Source organism: Tachyglossus aculeatus, chromosome 23 (genome assembly GCF_015852505.1).
Source record: "Tachyglossus aculeatus isolate mTacAcu1 chromosome 23, mTacAcu1.pri, whole genome shotgun sequence".
NCBI classification, from domain to species: domain Eukaryota; kingdom Metazoa; phylum Chordata; class Mammalia; order Monotremata; family Tachyglossidae; genus Tachyglossus; species Tachyglossus aculeatus.
In genome coordinates this window covers 4,222,978-4,238,906 of record NC_052088.1, presented here as the reverse complement: position 1 = coordinate 4,238,906, position 15,929 = coordinate 4,222,978, and the positions used below count along the sequence as shown (strand labels likewise).

The window sequence follows — 15,929 nt, the reverse complement described above, 5'->3', positions numbered from 1 at the left end:
AGAGATGAGCCTCACCCACTGAGCTCTGGTCTTGCCCTGACTCACAACAAGCCCTGTCCTGCTTACACATCCACGGCAGTCAGGCAACAAACCTGGGTGGGCCACTGGCAGCCCATGTGTTTTTTCTGGGGTTTGTAATCAGATTAGGTAACAGATTTAGTGTGCCTGCTCCTGGAGCCTCGAGCATTTAGCTGACCTTAAAAGCTGTTGATTATTTTCCACGTTCCTCTGCCAGCCATGTTATCCCTTAATTAGCCTGGCATGTCAAACTTTGATTCTATGGTGTGGTTGCCTGTGAGTTTATATGAGCCAGAGGATGTTTGGGGAGCTACCTAGGGAAGGGAAAGACCAAGGCTGTGTCCACAGGGTCTCTCTACTCTGGAGTTAACCCTGATGTACACCAACACATGCTCCCAAAATGGTTTGGGCAAAGGAAGCAAGATGCTGTTTCCGGCCTGGACTTATCATCATCATTTTCAATATTATTTATTGAGCTCCTCATATGTGCACAGCATGATGCTGGCTGTTTTCTGTGCCTCCAGCAATCAACAGTTTTCTCGAGTACTTAATGGATGCAGAGCACTATATGGAGCACTTAGGAAAATCCGGTAGAGTTGGTGGATACGGTGCGTACAATCTCATAGGGGAGGCAGACATTAATCCCCATTTTACAGATAAGGGAACTGAGGCACAGAGAAGTTAAGTGACTTGCCCAAAGTCACACAGCTGACAAGTAGCAGAGCCCAAATTAGAACCCATGACCTCTGACTCCCAAGCCCGGGCTCTTTCCACTGAGCCACGCTGCAGTTGGAGTCTTTCCCAGGTAAGTTTGCTTCAAGTCCATTAATAGCGGAGTGGGGTAGGACCAAGGAAGGAAGAAAGGCTTGCTCAAAATCAGGTCTGAGCCTTCCTGGTGGTGCGGGAGCCCGGGGGCTCTGGGCTGCAGAAAGGCTTCCAGAAGAAGCAGCCCGTGGGCCAGTGTGTCCTTGCCCTGGGCTGGAATTTTACCTGGGAGCAGCCAGCAAGGGGAAGGCCTGTACTTCCAATTTTGTCAGCTGATGTTCTTTCAGATACTGTTAAGCCATTTTTAGGCAGGGTGGTGGAAGGATCTGAGAGGAACCAGGTTTAAATCTATGTACATAAATGATACAAGTGATGAAGAAGAATGTGGTTAAGGAACCCTCTAGCCTGGAAGATCCTTGTGGGCAGGGATAGTGTCTACCAACACTGCTGAATTGTAGCTTTCCAAGTGCTTAGTAAAGTGCTCTGCATGCAGTTAGTGCTCAATAAATACCAATGATTGATCGATCAACTGATTGATTAGACAACATGAAGGCACTTCGGAAACCTTAAGAATAATACGTTGCAATCTCGTAATGTATTTGCAAACTAATCAGTGGTATTTATTGAGCACTAACCGTGTGCAGAGTACTGTATTAAGCTTTCGGGAGAATACGACAGCATTGGTAGAAGCAATGAATGACCATTCTCCAGGAACTTACAATCTAGTGGAAGAGACGAACATTAAAATAAATTACAACTAGAGGTAAAAACAGACCATAAGGAGATGTACATAAGCGCTCTGGGGGGTGAGGTGAGTTTCAGGATGCTTAAGGGGTGATTCTAGAAGTGGGTAATTTGCAGGGCAGATCTGCGCTCGTTAGGTGGAAATGATGATAGCCAGGGATGCATTCAGCCTATCAAATGGCAGCTAAGAGTTCAACTCTTTAACACAGTGCCAAACGAAAGGCACTTGAGTTTGGTAGTGTGGTCCTTTAACTGAAATTTATTTTAATTCTGTCTCCTCCACTAGACTGAAAGCTCTTCACTGAGGGCAAGGATTGTGCCTGCATGCTTAAGACAGTGCTCTGCATATAGTAAGTACTCAATAAATGCCACTGGTTGGTCCAAGGGTTAGACCCCTGGCTCCGGGACCCAAAGAATTGGGGTTTTTTCCTTGGCTCTGCCACTGACTTGAAAGGAACAAAACACTTCATAGCGGTGTGTCTAAATGTCCTCCTCTGCCCAGATAAGAGTCAGCATTATCATGATGCATGACTTACTTGTCTGTGTTTGTAAAGAGGAAAGAAGTTTGATTGCAGCTCATTAAACTGACAGCCACACAGCTGACAAGCTATTTTTGCTCCAAAAAGTTGCTCTAGATTTGATGCTCTATCATCAATAAATTTAGCAGCATCTGCAAAAAGAAATCTCCACCTTAGAGATCTCCACTGCTTACGTCTTGAGGGGATGCTGCTCTCCCAAAACTTGCTTGGGATGGCCTGTTCTGCTTTGGATCCCAATTAATCAATTTATTGAGCACTTACTGTGTGCACAGCACTGTACTAAACACTCGGGAGAGTACAATATAATAGATTTGGTAGAAATGTTCCCTGCCTACAATAGTAATAATAATAATGGCATTCATTAAGTGCTTACTATGTGCAAAGCACTGTTCTAAGCGCTTGGGAGGTTACAAGGTGATCAGGTTGTCCCACAGGGAACTCACTGTCGTAATCCTCATTTTACAGATGAGATAATTGAGGCACTCTTAATCCTCATTTTACAGATGAGGTAATTGAAGCACAGAGAAGTTAAATGACTTGCCCAAAGTCACACAGCTGACAAGTGGCAGAGGCAGGATTTGAACCCTTGACTTCTGACTCCAAAGCCCGTACTCTTTCCACTGAGTCACGCTCAGTCTAGAGGATCCCAGGGCTGGCATCTGGCCACCTGCTGTTTTATCAGACAGTCTGGGTCTCTTCTTTCTCTGTGAATCCATTCTGGAGGCTCTTCCCCACCTTGGGCATACCCATCCCGGAGCCATACCAAAGGGTGTCAGAAACCGCAGCTACCCCAGAGGAAATGTATGTTTATGAAATTAATTCAAGAGGTGGTGGGGAGGGGTGGGATGGGGTTAAGAAACACAGCCCAGTCTTCTCAGGAAGGTTCCATGAGTCTTCGCGGCAGAACTGGGAAACCCTAACCAAGGAGATCAGGCCTCAAGAACTGAAGAACCACGGGAGAAAAACATAATATGTCCGAGAGCTGAACCAGAACCCCGTGAACCAGAATGGCGAGCAGTTGCTCTGGGAGAGGGTGGGGCATTGGTGATGAGTGACGGAGACTGGTCATTCCTGGGGGTTGGGGTGTGGCGGTGGAGGGTGGGTGGTCCTGCTGGATGTAATGGAGGTGAGCAAAAGACAGCTGGGCCAGAGAATGGGGCATCCCCTCACCCACCCTGGTCTCCACACCTGGAACTCCTTCCCTCGCTCACCCCCTCAAAATCCATGGGACCAACAGGCTCTCCCCATTCCATACCTACTGAAAATCCCACCTCCCTCAAACCTCCACCAATTAGTTTCCAGCGTACCCAACTTGTACAACACCACCTATCATCTCCATCCACCCCAAGCACTTTTTTATATGCCTGTTTTTCAATTATGCATTCAATCGCTTACTTGGATTACTATATTGTAAATATTTTTTATGTCTCTCTCCCGTTAGAGTGTCATGTCCTTGTGAGCAGAGAACTAGGCACTCAATCAGCTAGCTTTCTCCTTCCTGCTTTATCTCACTGATCTGCTACTCCGACACAATGTACATGCTCCACTACTTTGTACCTCAATTTCATCTCTGCTGCTACTAACTCCTTGCCCATCCTCCCCTTGGGCCTGGAAATCCCACTCCCTTCATATCCAACAATCCACCACCCTCCCCAACCTTCAAACCCTCCTAAAATCACGCCTCCTCCAAAAGGCCTTCCCTAACTAAGTTCTCATTTCCCCTATCTGCCCTTCTCTCACTGATGAATATTCACTTGGCTCTGTTCCCCATAAGTGCTTTGACACTTACTTTATAGATTACTATTTACCATATCTGTAATTTATCTTAATGTCTCTCTCCCCCTGGAGACTGTCAGCTCTTTGTAGGCAAAGATCACATCTACCAACTCTATTCTATAATCTTTTCCCAAGCTCTTAGTACTGTGCTCTGCACTCAGTAGGCACTCAATAAAAACCACTGATTGATTGGGTCTCTTTTTCAATTAATTAATCAAGGGGATTTATTTATAATAATGGTATTTTCTTTATGCCAAGCACTGTTCTAAACTCTGGGGTGGATACAAGATGATCAGGTCCCACATGGGGCTCACAGTCTAAATAGGAGGGAGAACAGGTTTTGAATACCTATTTTGCAGATGAGCAAACTGAGGCACAGGGAAATTAAGTGAATTGTCCAAGTTCATCTAGCAGGTACATAATAATAATAATAATAATAATAATAATGACATTTATTAAGTGCTTACTATGTGCAAAGCACTGTTCTAAGCACTGGGGAGGTTACAAGGAGATCAGATTGTCCCACGGGGGTCTCACAGTCTTAATCCCCATTTTTACAGATGAGGTAACTGAGGCACAGAGAAGTTGAGTGACTTGCCCAAAGTTACACAGCTGACAATTGGCGGAGCCGGGATCTGAACCCATGACCTCTGACTCCAAATCCCGGGTTCTTTCCACTGAGCCACACTGCTTCTTACATGAGGTACATGATGGAGCTGATACAAGAAACCTTATCACTAATTATAATAATTAGTAATTATATTACAAGGTCCTCTGACTCCCAGTCATGGGCTCTTTCCACTTGGCCATATGGCTATTCCTATTTCCCAAGCAGTCAGAACAGTGCACTACATTCAGTGAGCCTCTTACTAGGACGGATACTATTATCACCACTATGGCTGTGACTAATCTCAATCAATCACTCAATCAATTGATCATATCTATTGAGCGCTTACTATGTGCAGAGCACTGTACTAAATGCTTGGGAGAGTACAGTATAGCAGAGCTGCAAGACACGTGCCCTAAAGGTTGGTGTTAGAGAAGTGAAGTGAGCGTGCTGCATTATAGAAGGTAAGACAGGAGGGAGTAAAGTGATTTAGTGCTTTAAGCCCACTGTTGGGTAGGGACCGTCTCTATATGTTGCCAACTTGTACTTCCCAAGCGCTTAATACAGTGCTCTGCACACAGTAAGCGTTCAATAAATATGATTGAATGAATAAATGAATAACGGTAAGGAGTTTCTGTTTGACAAGGAGGTGGATGGGCAACCACTGAAGGTCTTTAATGAGTGGGGGTATGTAGGTTGAACTTTTTTCAGCAAAAATGATCTGGGCAACTGAGTGAAATGTGGACTGGAGTACGGAGAGACAATTAGCGAGGACACAGATGCATATGTTGCCAACTTGTACTTCCCAAGTGCTTAGTACAGTGCTCGGCACACAGTAAGCGTTCAATAAATACGATTGAATGAATGAATGAATGAATTAGTCAAGGCGGGAGAGGATGAGTGCTTGGATCAGTGTAGTATCAGTTTGGATGAAGAGGAAAGAGTGGATTGTAGCGATGTTGCAAAGGTAGAACTGACAAGATTTGGTGACAGATTGGATATGTGAGTCAATCAATCAATCAATCAATCGTATTTATTGAGCGCTTACTGTGAGCAGAGCACTGTACTAAGCGCTTGGGAAGTACAAGTTGGCAACAGTGGTTGTGGGTTCAAATCCCAGCTCTGGCAATTGTCAGCTGTATGACCTTGGGCAAGTCACTTAACTTCTCTGGGCCTCAGTTCCCTCATCTGTAAAATGGGGGTTGACTGTGAGCGCCCCCGTGGGACAACCTGATCACCTTGTAACCCCCCAGGACTTAGAACACTGCTTTGCACATAGTAAGTGCTTAATAAATCCCATCTTTATTATTATTATTATATAGAGACAGTCCCCACCCAACAGTGGGCTCACAGTCTAAAAGGGGGAGACAGAGAACAAAACCAAACATACTAACAAAATAAAATAAATAAAATAAATTGAGTCGAAGGAGAGAGAGAAGTCAAGGATAATGACAAGGTTATGGGCTTGTGAGACAGGGAGGATGATGGTGAGAAAGTCAAAAGGAGGACTACTGCTGCTGCTATTACATGGCTTGGGACTTCGTGGGAGAGGGCACCTTTGCTATTGAAAAGGCTGATGCAGACGCCTACTGCAACCTGCTGCCATGGCAGGGAAATAGTGAAAACTAAAGCATATGTGCTCAAACCACCCAGCAAGTGGAGAAGAGTCGCAAGGGACTCACCAGCCCCTGCCACTGAATGTTGGCCCTAGGCAGAGGAAACCCCACTGCCCAGGGCTCGTAGGGGTCATGGAGGAGGCTCCGAGGAGGTGAGGGGAGTGTTATGGTTGTACATATTTATTACTCTGTTTATTTATTTATTTATTTATTTTACTTGTACATTTCTATCCTACTTATTTTATTTTGTTGGTATGTTTGGTTCTGTTCTCTGTCTCCCCCTTTTAGACTGTGAGCCCACTATCGGGTAGGGACTGTCTCTATGTGATGCCAATTTGTACTTCCCAAGCGCTTAGTACAGTGCTCTGCACATAGTAAGCGCTCAATAAATACGATTGATTGATTGATTGATTAAGGGTGAGCGGGACTGTGGTTCCCTGGGGAAAGCTGCCACCTCACTGCCTAGAGTCTACAAATCACAAAATGTTAAAACCCCGGCCCACCTTGGACAGGTCACCCACGGCCAACTCCAGTTGCCCTGGGCTTTCAGAAATATCTAAGTCCACCACTGAGTTCCCCTTCTCCACTCACTGAATCTGTTCCTCTCTTCAGATAATAATAATAATGATGGCATTTATTAAGCACTTACTGAGCCCACTGCTGGGTAGGGACTGTCTCTATATGTTGCCAACTTGTACTTCCCAAGCACTTAGTACAGTGCTCTGCACACAGTAAGTGCTCAATAAATACGATTGATTGATTGATTGATTGCAAAGCACTGGTCTAAGCACTGGGGAGGTTACAAGGTAACCAGGTTGTCCCATGTGGGGCTCACAGTCTTAATCCCCATTTTACAGATGAGGGAACTGAGGCACAGAGGAGTGAAGTGACTTGCCCAAAGTCACACAGCTGACAATTGGCAGAGCCAGGATTTGAACCCATGACCTTTGACTCCAAAGCCCGGGCTATTTCCAGATCACCATAAGGATTCGCCTACTGCTTACCTATTGCTACCAGAGCAGGGGAGAGAGAGAGAGAGACAGAGAGACAGAATATGTGTGTGTGTGTGTGTGTGTGTGTGTGTGTGTGTGTGTGTGTGTGTGTGTGTGTTGTGTGTAGTAACCTACTTGGTCTCCAAAATTCCCTTAGAAATTAATGGACAAGACACAACATGCCAAGGAAGAGTTTCCACAGGTTGTGGTTCAATGTTCCAATTTCCCAGCATGATCAAGGGTTTCCTGTTAATTCTCCTTTCTCAAACCAGTTCCACAGTAAGTCTTGAGCTATCCGACATGAACCATTTTCTTCTGCATTTAGAGGCTGGGGCACCCAGAAAGCACTTTACTCGACCCAAGAAACTCAGAGAAATAGGCATGTGACCACATGCTTAAATCTGGCCTAAATTTGCTTTCATGCATTCATCTGTAGAATTTATTGAGTCCATTTATGTGTACTGTGTATTTCTACTCAGCATTTGGGAGAGTGCAACAGAGTTAGTAGGAACTTACACACCCTGCCCTCCTCTCCACAATAATAATAATAGTAATTCTGGTATTCATTAAGCGCTTACTATGTGCCAAGCACTGTACTAAGAGCTGGGGTAGGTAGATACAATGTAATCAGGTTGGACACAGTTCCTGTCCCATTTGGGGCTCACTGTCTAAATAGGAAGGAGAACAGGTATTAAACCCCATTTTACAGAAGAGGAAACTCACTTCACTCAAAGAGAAGTGAAGTGACCTTCCTACGATCACACAGTCTGCAAGTGACAGAACGGGGATTAGAACCCAGATCCTTCAATTCCCAGCTCTGTACTCATTCCACTAGGCTACATAAACACAGATCACTACAGCCATTAAGTTTTCCACTCAGTGAAAGCCTTTTCTGACACTTTGTCTAGTGGGGCACTGAATGAAAAAAGCGAAGGGTACACTCCTTTTCTGGTGTGCAGAGAAAAGGGTATGTATTCAGCTAATGGTAGGAGGTGGAAGACAATCCAGGAGAAGGTGATTGAGGGATTTGGAACATGGACTGGATCGGAAAAGGAAGCAGGATAGGGAACTCGGGCAATCCTTCCCAGGATGTGCCGTATCCTCAGAGGCTGAGCCATACCTGGCGTTCAGATGATCCTGGCACTTCTTCACTTCTCTACTGCGTGGGTGGCCACTGTTAACCAGGCTGTTGGCCGCCTGGTTCACCCCATCAATCTGGACCATCAGAGTCTTCATTTCCTGGTCCAGGATGTCAAATCTATCAAAGACCCAGAAAACAACACACAGGTGGGTGCTATGACAATGACAACTACCACAATGCTACACACCAACAGCAAAGTTGACCCAAGATCTTTCTCTCCATACCATCCTCTCTTCCTCCTATTAGTTCGCACTCATTTGTCTAAAAGGGGAAAACAATAAGAGAAAGGGGGTCCCTTGAGGGAATTCTAGCAGCTGCCAACTCTGGGAGATTCCTCTGCTGTAAAATCAACTGATGCTTTAAACATTTGGCATTGGGCCCAATCTGTTATAATCTACCAGAATCTCAAAATTGCAGGCCACCATCGTAAACTTCCTGCTAGGTGGGGCTTAGCAGAGAAAATGGTTTTTCCGCCAGCTGAGCACCCAGCTGGACCATAAAACTTAGAGGCCCCTTTCCTCAGGCTCATGACCCCCCACTGCCCAAGATTCAGGGGTTTTGACCACAAACTCGATTTTCCATCCCAAGCTTTGAACAAGGGGAGAACAGGCACTGCCCTACTGCCCCAGGTGCTGCCCACAAGACCATGTCAAGCATAATAATAATAATTATAGTAATTATGGCGCTTGTTAAGCACTTCCTGTATGCCAAGCACTGTTCCAAGCACTGGGGTAGGTACAAGTTAAGCAGGTTGGACACAGACCTTGTCCCACATGGGGCTCACAGTCTCAATCCCCATTTTACACATGAGGTAAATGAGGCAGGCCAGCACTTCCTCTTCACCCCCATCCAGGGACTGAGGAACGCCAAGGGGCTCACGCTCTCTATGGCCACGGCTTTAGGAAATCTGCACAGTGAAGGGGAGAATGCAGGCATTCTTCTAGTTCTTTAGAATGGAGAGAGCTTTTGCCAGAAATATTGCATCCATTGAGGCCCAAGTGCATTTCTGACCCAGACATCCAGACATCTTGCCCACATAAAATGGTTGCCCGGCCTCTTTGGAGCTGACCCTCTGCACAGTCTATTGTGATTGATGGGGAGATAGAGGCACTGAAGAAGTGAAGGGCAGGGAGAAAAGACATTCTGGTGGCATAAGTTCCTCTTGGAGAATGACTGTAAGGTATCCAGCCCCCAGGACCCACATCTTTAAGCCGGTAATAGGAACTCCAGCTCCCTGAACGGGGGAGACAGAAGGGAAGGGCTGATAGAATGGTCTATCCATTGTGGATATTGTGGAAAGCATCCAGGGCCTGGAGGAACTCAGCAGAGGCCTGCTAACCCCACATCCCCAGCCTGAAGGCTTGGCACCAGACACTGAAAACCATCAGAGGAAGTAGGTGGTCAATAGATGCCTCTGCTGATTGACTAACCAGTCAACGCCAGGGAATCCTGAGGACTTCACTGTCCTCGCTCCTCCCTCTTCTCAAGGTCCTCCCCGAGGCCGACGGGGATGGGATCACTTACTGCCAATCTGCAGTAAGGAAACCAAGGTGCCAGGTGAGGAGCACAGAACAAACCAGCCTTAAAGGCAGACATGGAAGCCGGGCATCCCGACTCCCCGCCGAGCAGCTACGCCCAGGTCCCTTGGCCTCTCGGGGAGTCTCTGGTGCTCCCTCCCCTCCTCCTTTCCCTGGGGCCATTTGGGGCTGGGTCCCCTGGCTCTGACCTGTGCTGGACAACCTCTAGGTCCTCCAGGGTGTCCGGGAGGTCCATCTGCTCTAGCCACTTTTCCTTCTCGCTCATCCACAGTTCGCAGGCGTCGGTCTCCCCGAAGACCGTGTAAAGGCCCAGGGCGTCCTGCAGCCTCTGCCGACGCAGGTCAGCCTGGGCCAGCACCTGCTGATAGAGATCTCGGATGGCAGCCAGCCGGTTACCCACTTCCGGGGCGTCCCGGAACTCCTGCGGAAAGCCCTGGGCCTGCTGTTCCAGATGTTCCAGCACCTCCCGGCTCTCCTCCAGCTCCTCCAGAAAGTCCTTGTGCTTTTTCCCCAGGGCCCGCGTCGCCCCCTCGTCTTGGCCGACATCCTCCCCGGACAGCAAACGCAGGGCATCCCGCAGCCACGCCTGCAGTTCGTCGGCATCTCCCTGGAACTGGAAAAAGTTCTCTGCGTCCTGCAGGTTCTTCTTGCGGAAGGCAGCCAGCTCCTGCAGCTGGCTCCACAGGACGGACACGGCCTGGATGCGGGCCTCGATCTGGGGGTGCCCGAACTGCTTGCGGACCACCATGCCCTCTGCCTCGTGGATGGTCTGCTCCAGGTGGGCTTCCAGCCCCCGCAGCTCGTCCTCGAAGGCCTTGTGCTTGCGCTGAAGGATGAGCACGCTGGTCAGGTCCTTGCCGTAATCCAGCGACGAGTAGATCTGCTCCTTCTCCTTGATCCAGCTCTCGGCCTCGTCCATGTCCCAGATGAACTTCCACAGCCGCTTGGACTGCTCCAGGCGGGCCTTCCTCCCTGCCGCCATGGAGCTCAGCTCTGAGAAACACAGCTCCAAGTGCTTGACCCGGTCCTCAATCACCTTTGGGTCGCAGGGCTGGTAATCTGAAGGGGAAAGTGGAGAAGGAGAGGAAAACACAGACGGAGAGGGATTATTCGCACCGGGACCACGAAGGAATGATGGAAATGCCATGGGGGAATAATAATAATAATAATAATGATGGTGTTTGTTAAGCACTTACTATGTGCCAACCACTGTTTTAAGCACTGGGGAAGATACAAGGTAATGAGGTTGTCCCACTTGGGGCTCACAGACTTAATCCCCACTTTACAGATGAGGAAACTGAGGCACAGAGAATTGAAGTGACTTGCCCAAAGTCACACAGCAGACATGTGGTGGAGTCAGAATTAGAACCCATGACCTCTGACTCCCAAGCCTGAGCTCTTTCAACTGAGCCATGCTGCTTCTCTATATAATAATAATACTATTATTATTATTATATTACATATGATTATTATTATAATGATGGTATTTGTTAAGCGCTTACTATGTGCCAAGCACTGTTGAAAGCTCCTTCCAGGAGCTGGCCCAGGCTCAGCCCAGAGGAGACAGGGGCTGTGTCCATCCTGACTGTGTTATATCTGCCCAATGTTTAGTACAGTGCTTGGCATCACCATTATTGTTATTATTATCATCCCCACCTCCCTGGTGGTATCAATCCAGTCCCCAGCCTTGGCATTTGGTGGGCATTGATTTATTAATTTCACTCATTTATTTATTCATTTTTGGTTTACTGTTGTTTAGGGAAGCAGCGTGGCTTAGTGGAAAGAGCACGGGCCTGTGAGTCATAGGACATGGGTTCTAATCCCGGCTCTGCCACTTGTCTGCTGGGTGACCTGGGGTAAGCCATTTAACTTCTCTGTGCCTCAGTTACCTCATCTAGAAAATGGAGATTAAGACTGTGAGCTCCACGTGGGACAACCTGATTACCTTGTATCTACCCCAGGGCTCACAACAGTGCTTGGCACATAGTAAGCGCTTCAATAACATAATGATAATTATTATTACTCCACCTGCATCTATGTTTTCCCCCTAATTCCCATTATCAATCTATCAATCAACCAATTAATATAATTTATTGAGAACTTACTGTATATAGAGCACTGTACTAATGCTAGAGTATAATGTAACAACATAACAAAGTTGGTAGACACGTTCCCTGGCCACAACAAGCTTACAATCTAGAGTGGGAAACAGACATTAACATAAATAAATGAATTATGGATATTTATGAGTGCATAAATATTATGGTATTTATATAATAATAATGATGATAGCATTTATTAAGTGCTTACTATGTGCAAAGCACTGTTCTAAGCGCTGGGGAGGTTACAAGGTGAGCAGGTTGTCCCACGGGGGGCTCACAGTCTTAATCCCCATTTTACAGATGAGGTAACTGAGGCCTAGAGAAGTGAAGTGACTTGCCCCAAGTCACACAGCTGACAATTGGCGGAGCGGAGAACCCATGGCCTCTGACTCCAAAGCCTGGGCTCTTTCCACTGAGCCATGCTGCTTCCCATATATATATATACATATATAAGTGCTGAGGGGAGCAAGGAGTGAATAAAGGGGGCAAATCCAAGTGAAAAAGTGACACAGAAGAGAGTGGCAGAAGAGGAATGAGGGCTTAGTCAGAGAAGGCCTCTTGGAAGAGATGTGCCTTCAATAAGGTTTTGAAGGTGGGGAGAGTGATTGTCTGTTGGATATGAAGAGGGTGGGACACCCGTTCCAGGCCAGAGGCAGAACGTGGGCAAGAGGTCAGTGGCAAGAGAAACGAGATCAAGGTATAGTGAGTGCATTGGCATTACAGGAGCAAAATATCCTAACCTATCCTAATCCTCCTCGACCTCTCAGCTGCCTTCGACACTGTGGACCACCCCCTTCTCGTCAACATGCTATCCAACCTTGGCTTCACAGACTCCGTCCTCTCCTGGTTCTCCTCTTATCTCTCTGGTCGTTCATTCTCAGTCTCTTTTGCGGGCTCCTCCTCCCCCTCCCATCCCCTTACTGTAGGGGTTCCTCAAGGCTCAGTTCTTGGTCCCCTTCTGTTCTCGATCTACACTCACTCCCTTGGTGACCGCATTCGCTCCCATGGCTTCAACTATCATCTCTACGCTGATGACACCCAAATCTACATCTCTGCCCCTGCTCTCTCTCCCTCCCTCCAGGCTCGCATCTCCTCCTGCCTTTGGGACATCTCCATCTGGATGTCTGCCCGCCACCTAAAACTCAACATGTCCAAGACTGAACTCCTTGTCTTCTCTCCCAAACCCTGCCCTCTCCCTGACTTTCCCATCACTGTTGACGGCACTACCATCCTTCCCATCTCACAAGCCCACAACCTTGGTGTCATCCTCGATTCCATCTCTCGTACACCCCTCACATCCAAGCGGTCACCAAAACCTGCCGGTCTCAGCTCCGCAACATTGCCAAGAGCCGCCCTTTCCTCTCCATCCAAACCATTACCCTGCTCGTTCAAGCTCTCATCCTATCCTGTCTGGATTACTGTATCAGCCTCCTCTCCAATCTCCCATAGTCCTGTCTCTCTCCACTTCAATCCATACTTCATGCCGCTGCCCAGATTGTCTTTGTCCAGAAACACTCTGGGCATGTTACTCCCCTCCTCAAATATCTCCAGTGGCTACCAATCAACCTACGCATCAGGCAGAAACTCCTCACCCTGGGCTTCAAGGCTGTCCATCACCTCGCCCCCTCCTACTTCACCTCCCTTCTCTCCTTCTACAGCCCAGCCCGCACCCTCCGCTCCTCTGCCACTAATCTCCTCACCGTGCTTCGTTCTCGTCTGTTCCGCAGTCGACCCCCGGCCCACGTCATCCCCCTGGCCTGGAATGCCCTCCCTACCCACATCCGCCAAGCTAGCTCTCTTCCTCCCTTCAAGGCCCTACTGAGAGCTCACTTCCTCCAGGAGGCCTTCCCAGACTGAGCCCCCTCCTTCCTCTCCCCCTCGTCCCCCTCTCTATCCCCCCATCTTACCTCCTTCCCTTCCCCACAGCACCTGTATATATGTATATATATATATATATATATATATATATATTTGTACATATTTATTACTCTATTTATTTTACTTGTACATATGTATTCTATTTATTTTATTCTGTTAATAAGTTTTGTTTTGTTGTCTGTCTCCCCCATCTAGACAGTGAGCCCACTGTTGAGTAGGGACCGTCTCTATATGTTGCCAACTTGTACTTCCCAAGCGCTTAGTACAGTGCTCTGCACACAGTAAGCGCTCAATAAATACAATTGAATGAATGAATGAAAATATGTAGGGTGGATAGTAGTAGGAGAGCACAGAGGTAAGATAGGAGGGGGCAAGGTGACTGAGCTCTTTAAAGCCAATGGTAAGGAGTTTCTGTTGGATTCGGAAACCACTGGAGGTTGGTTCTTGAGGAGTGGGGAAATGTTTTTGAAGAAAAATGATGTGGCAGTAGAATGAAGTATGACTGGAGTAGGGAGAGGAAGGAGGCAGGGAGGTCAGCAAGGAGGCTGATAGAGTACTCAAGGTGGGATAGGATAAATGCTTGGATAAACATGGTAGCGGTTTGCGTGGAGAGGAAAGGATGGATTTTAGCCATTTTGTGAAGGTTGAACCAACAGGATTTAGTGACAGGTTGAATATGTGCGTTGAATGAGAGAGATGATTTAAGGACATTGCCAAGGTTATGGGCTTGTGAGACAGGAAGGATGGTGATGCAGAGATGGACTTTTCCAGAGATGGAAAAGTCAGGGGGAGGACAGGGTTTGGGAAGGAAGATAAGGATTCTGTTTTTGGACATGTTAAGTTTGAGGTGTCAGAGGGACTTCCAAGTGGAGCTGTCTTGAAGGCAGGAGGAAATGCGAGACTGCAGAGAAGGAGAGAGATCAGGGCTGGAGATGTAGGTTTGGGAATCGACCTCATACAGATGGTAATTGAAGTTAAGGTAGCTAATGAGCTCTCCCAGGGAGTGGGTGTAGAAAGAGAATAGAAGGGGACCCAGAACTGAACCTCGAGGGACTCCCACAGTTAGGGGGTGGGAGGCAGAGGAGCAGCCCGCAAAAGAGACTGAGATCGAATGGCCAGAGAGATAGGAGAACCTGGAGAGGAAAAGATTCAGTGAAGCTGAGGTTGAATAACGTTTCCAGGAGAAGGGGTGGTCGACAGTGTCAAAGACAGCTGACTGCCGTTCAGGATTAGGATGGAGTAGAGGCCATTGGATTTGGCAAGAAGGACATCATTTGTGGCCTTTGAGAGGGCAGTTTTTGTGAGGTGAAGGGGATGGAAGCCACACGGTATACTATCAATATTTGTCAGTGTCCCTCACTAGACTGTAGGCTCCTCAAAGGCAGGACCTTCTTCTACTTTTATTAATAATAATAATAATAATAATAATAATGGTACTTGTTAAGCGCTTACTATGTGCCAAGGACTGTTTTATTGTAAGTTCCCAAGTGCTCAATACAGTGCCCAACACACAGGAGCCGCTACATAAATACTGACAACTAGCTGATGGTCTCTGTTGGAGCTCTAAAGTTCTCTGGGAGCCCTGTTTTAGAAGGGTGATCCACGCAGAGCTACTGTTTTTGGCTATCTGCCCTCTGCCGTGTGTGTGTTGGGGGGGGGGGGGGGGTGCATGTGTGCGTGCTGAGGAGGAGATCAAAGTCCGTAAGTACAAAGTGTAGTTGTTGGTCTGACGAGACTGAGATGCTGTGAATTAATCAGGGAAGGCCTCCTGGAGGAGGTGAGGTTTCAGGAGGACTTTAAAGCTCTGGCGGGCTGTGTGACTCCATTCCACCCCGGCTAGCTCTCTGAAAACATCTCAGTGCCTCTTGCCAGTCAAAAGGGGGGTGTTAGGGGCTGAGGGCCGTGAGGAGACGAGTTCCCGCTTCACCTTTTCCGCTGGCAAACTGAAGGGCCGCCTCTCCGATGGACCTCACTTTGTCAGCCTGGATGCTGATGTCAGCCTCTAGCAGCTTATGCTTCTGGAGCAGGTCTTCCACCTCCAGCAAGTGCTTCCCATACTCAGAGGACAGAAGGTGAATCTGGCCAAAGGGAGAACAAAGGCAGCGTGAAGGCAGGCACATTCTAAAAGGAGGGAGGCCCTCGCAGAGACATCGTTGAGCATTTAACCATCTCTCCATTGTGAGGCATAGCGGGGAAAGGGGCGACTCTCCCGC

The 15,929-nt window shown here is 47.7% G+C and overlaps 1 protein-coding gene across 1 annotated transcript in view; it reads right to left on the bottom strand.

Annotated features, from left to right (window-relative positions):
* The window catches only part of SPTB (spectrin beta, erythrocytic), a 112,812-nt gene that overhangs the window by 62,158 nt on the left and 34,725 nt on the right, over positions 1–15,929 (bottom strand). The window contains exons 12-14 of the mRNA XM_038765433.1: positions 15,644–15,794; positions 9,925–10,795; positions 8,178–8,315 (exon numbers count right to left, since the gene is read on the bottom strand). Of these exons, the coding sequence (XP_038621361.1) occupies positions 8,178–8,315; positions 9,925–10,795; positions 15,644–15,794 (1,160 nt within the window). The remainder of the gene's footprint in view (positions 1–8,177; positions 8,316–9,924; positions 10,796–15,643; positions 15,795–15,929) is intronic.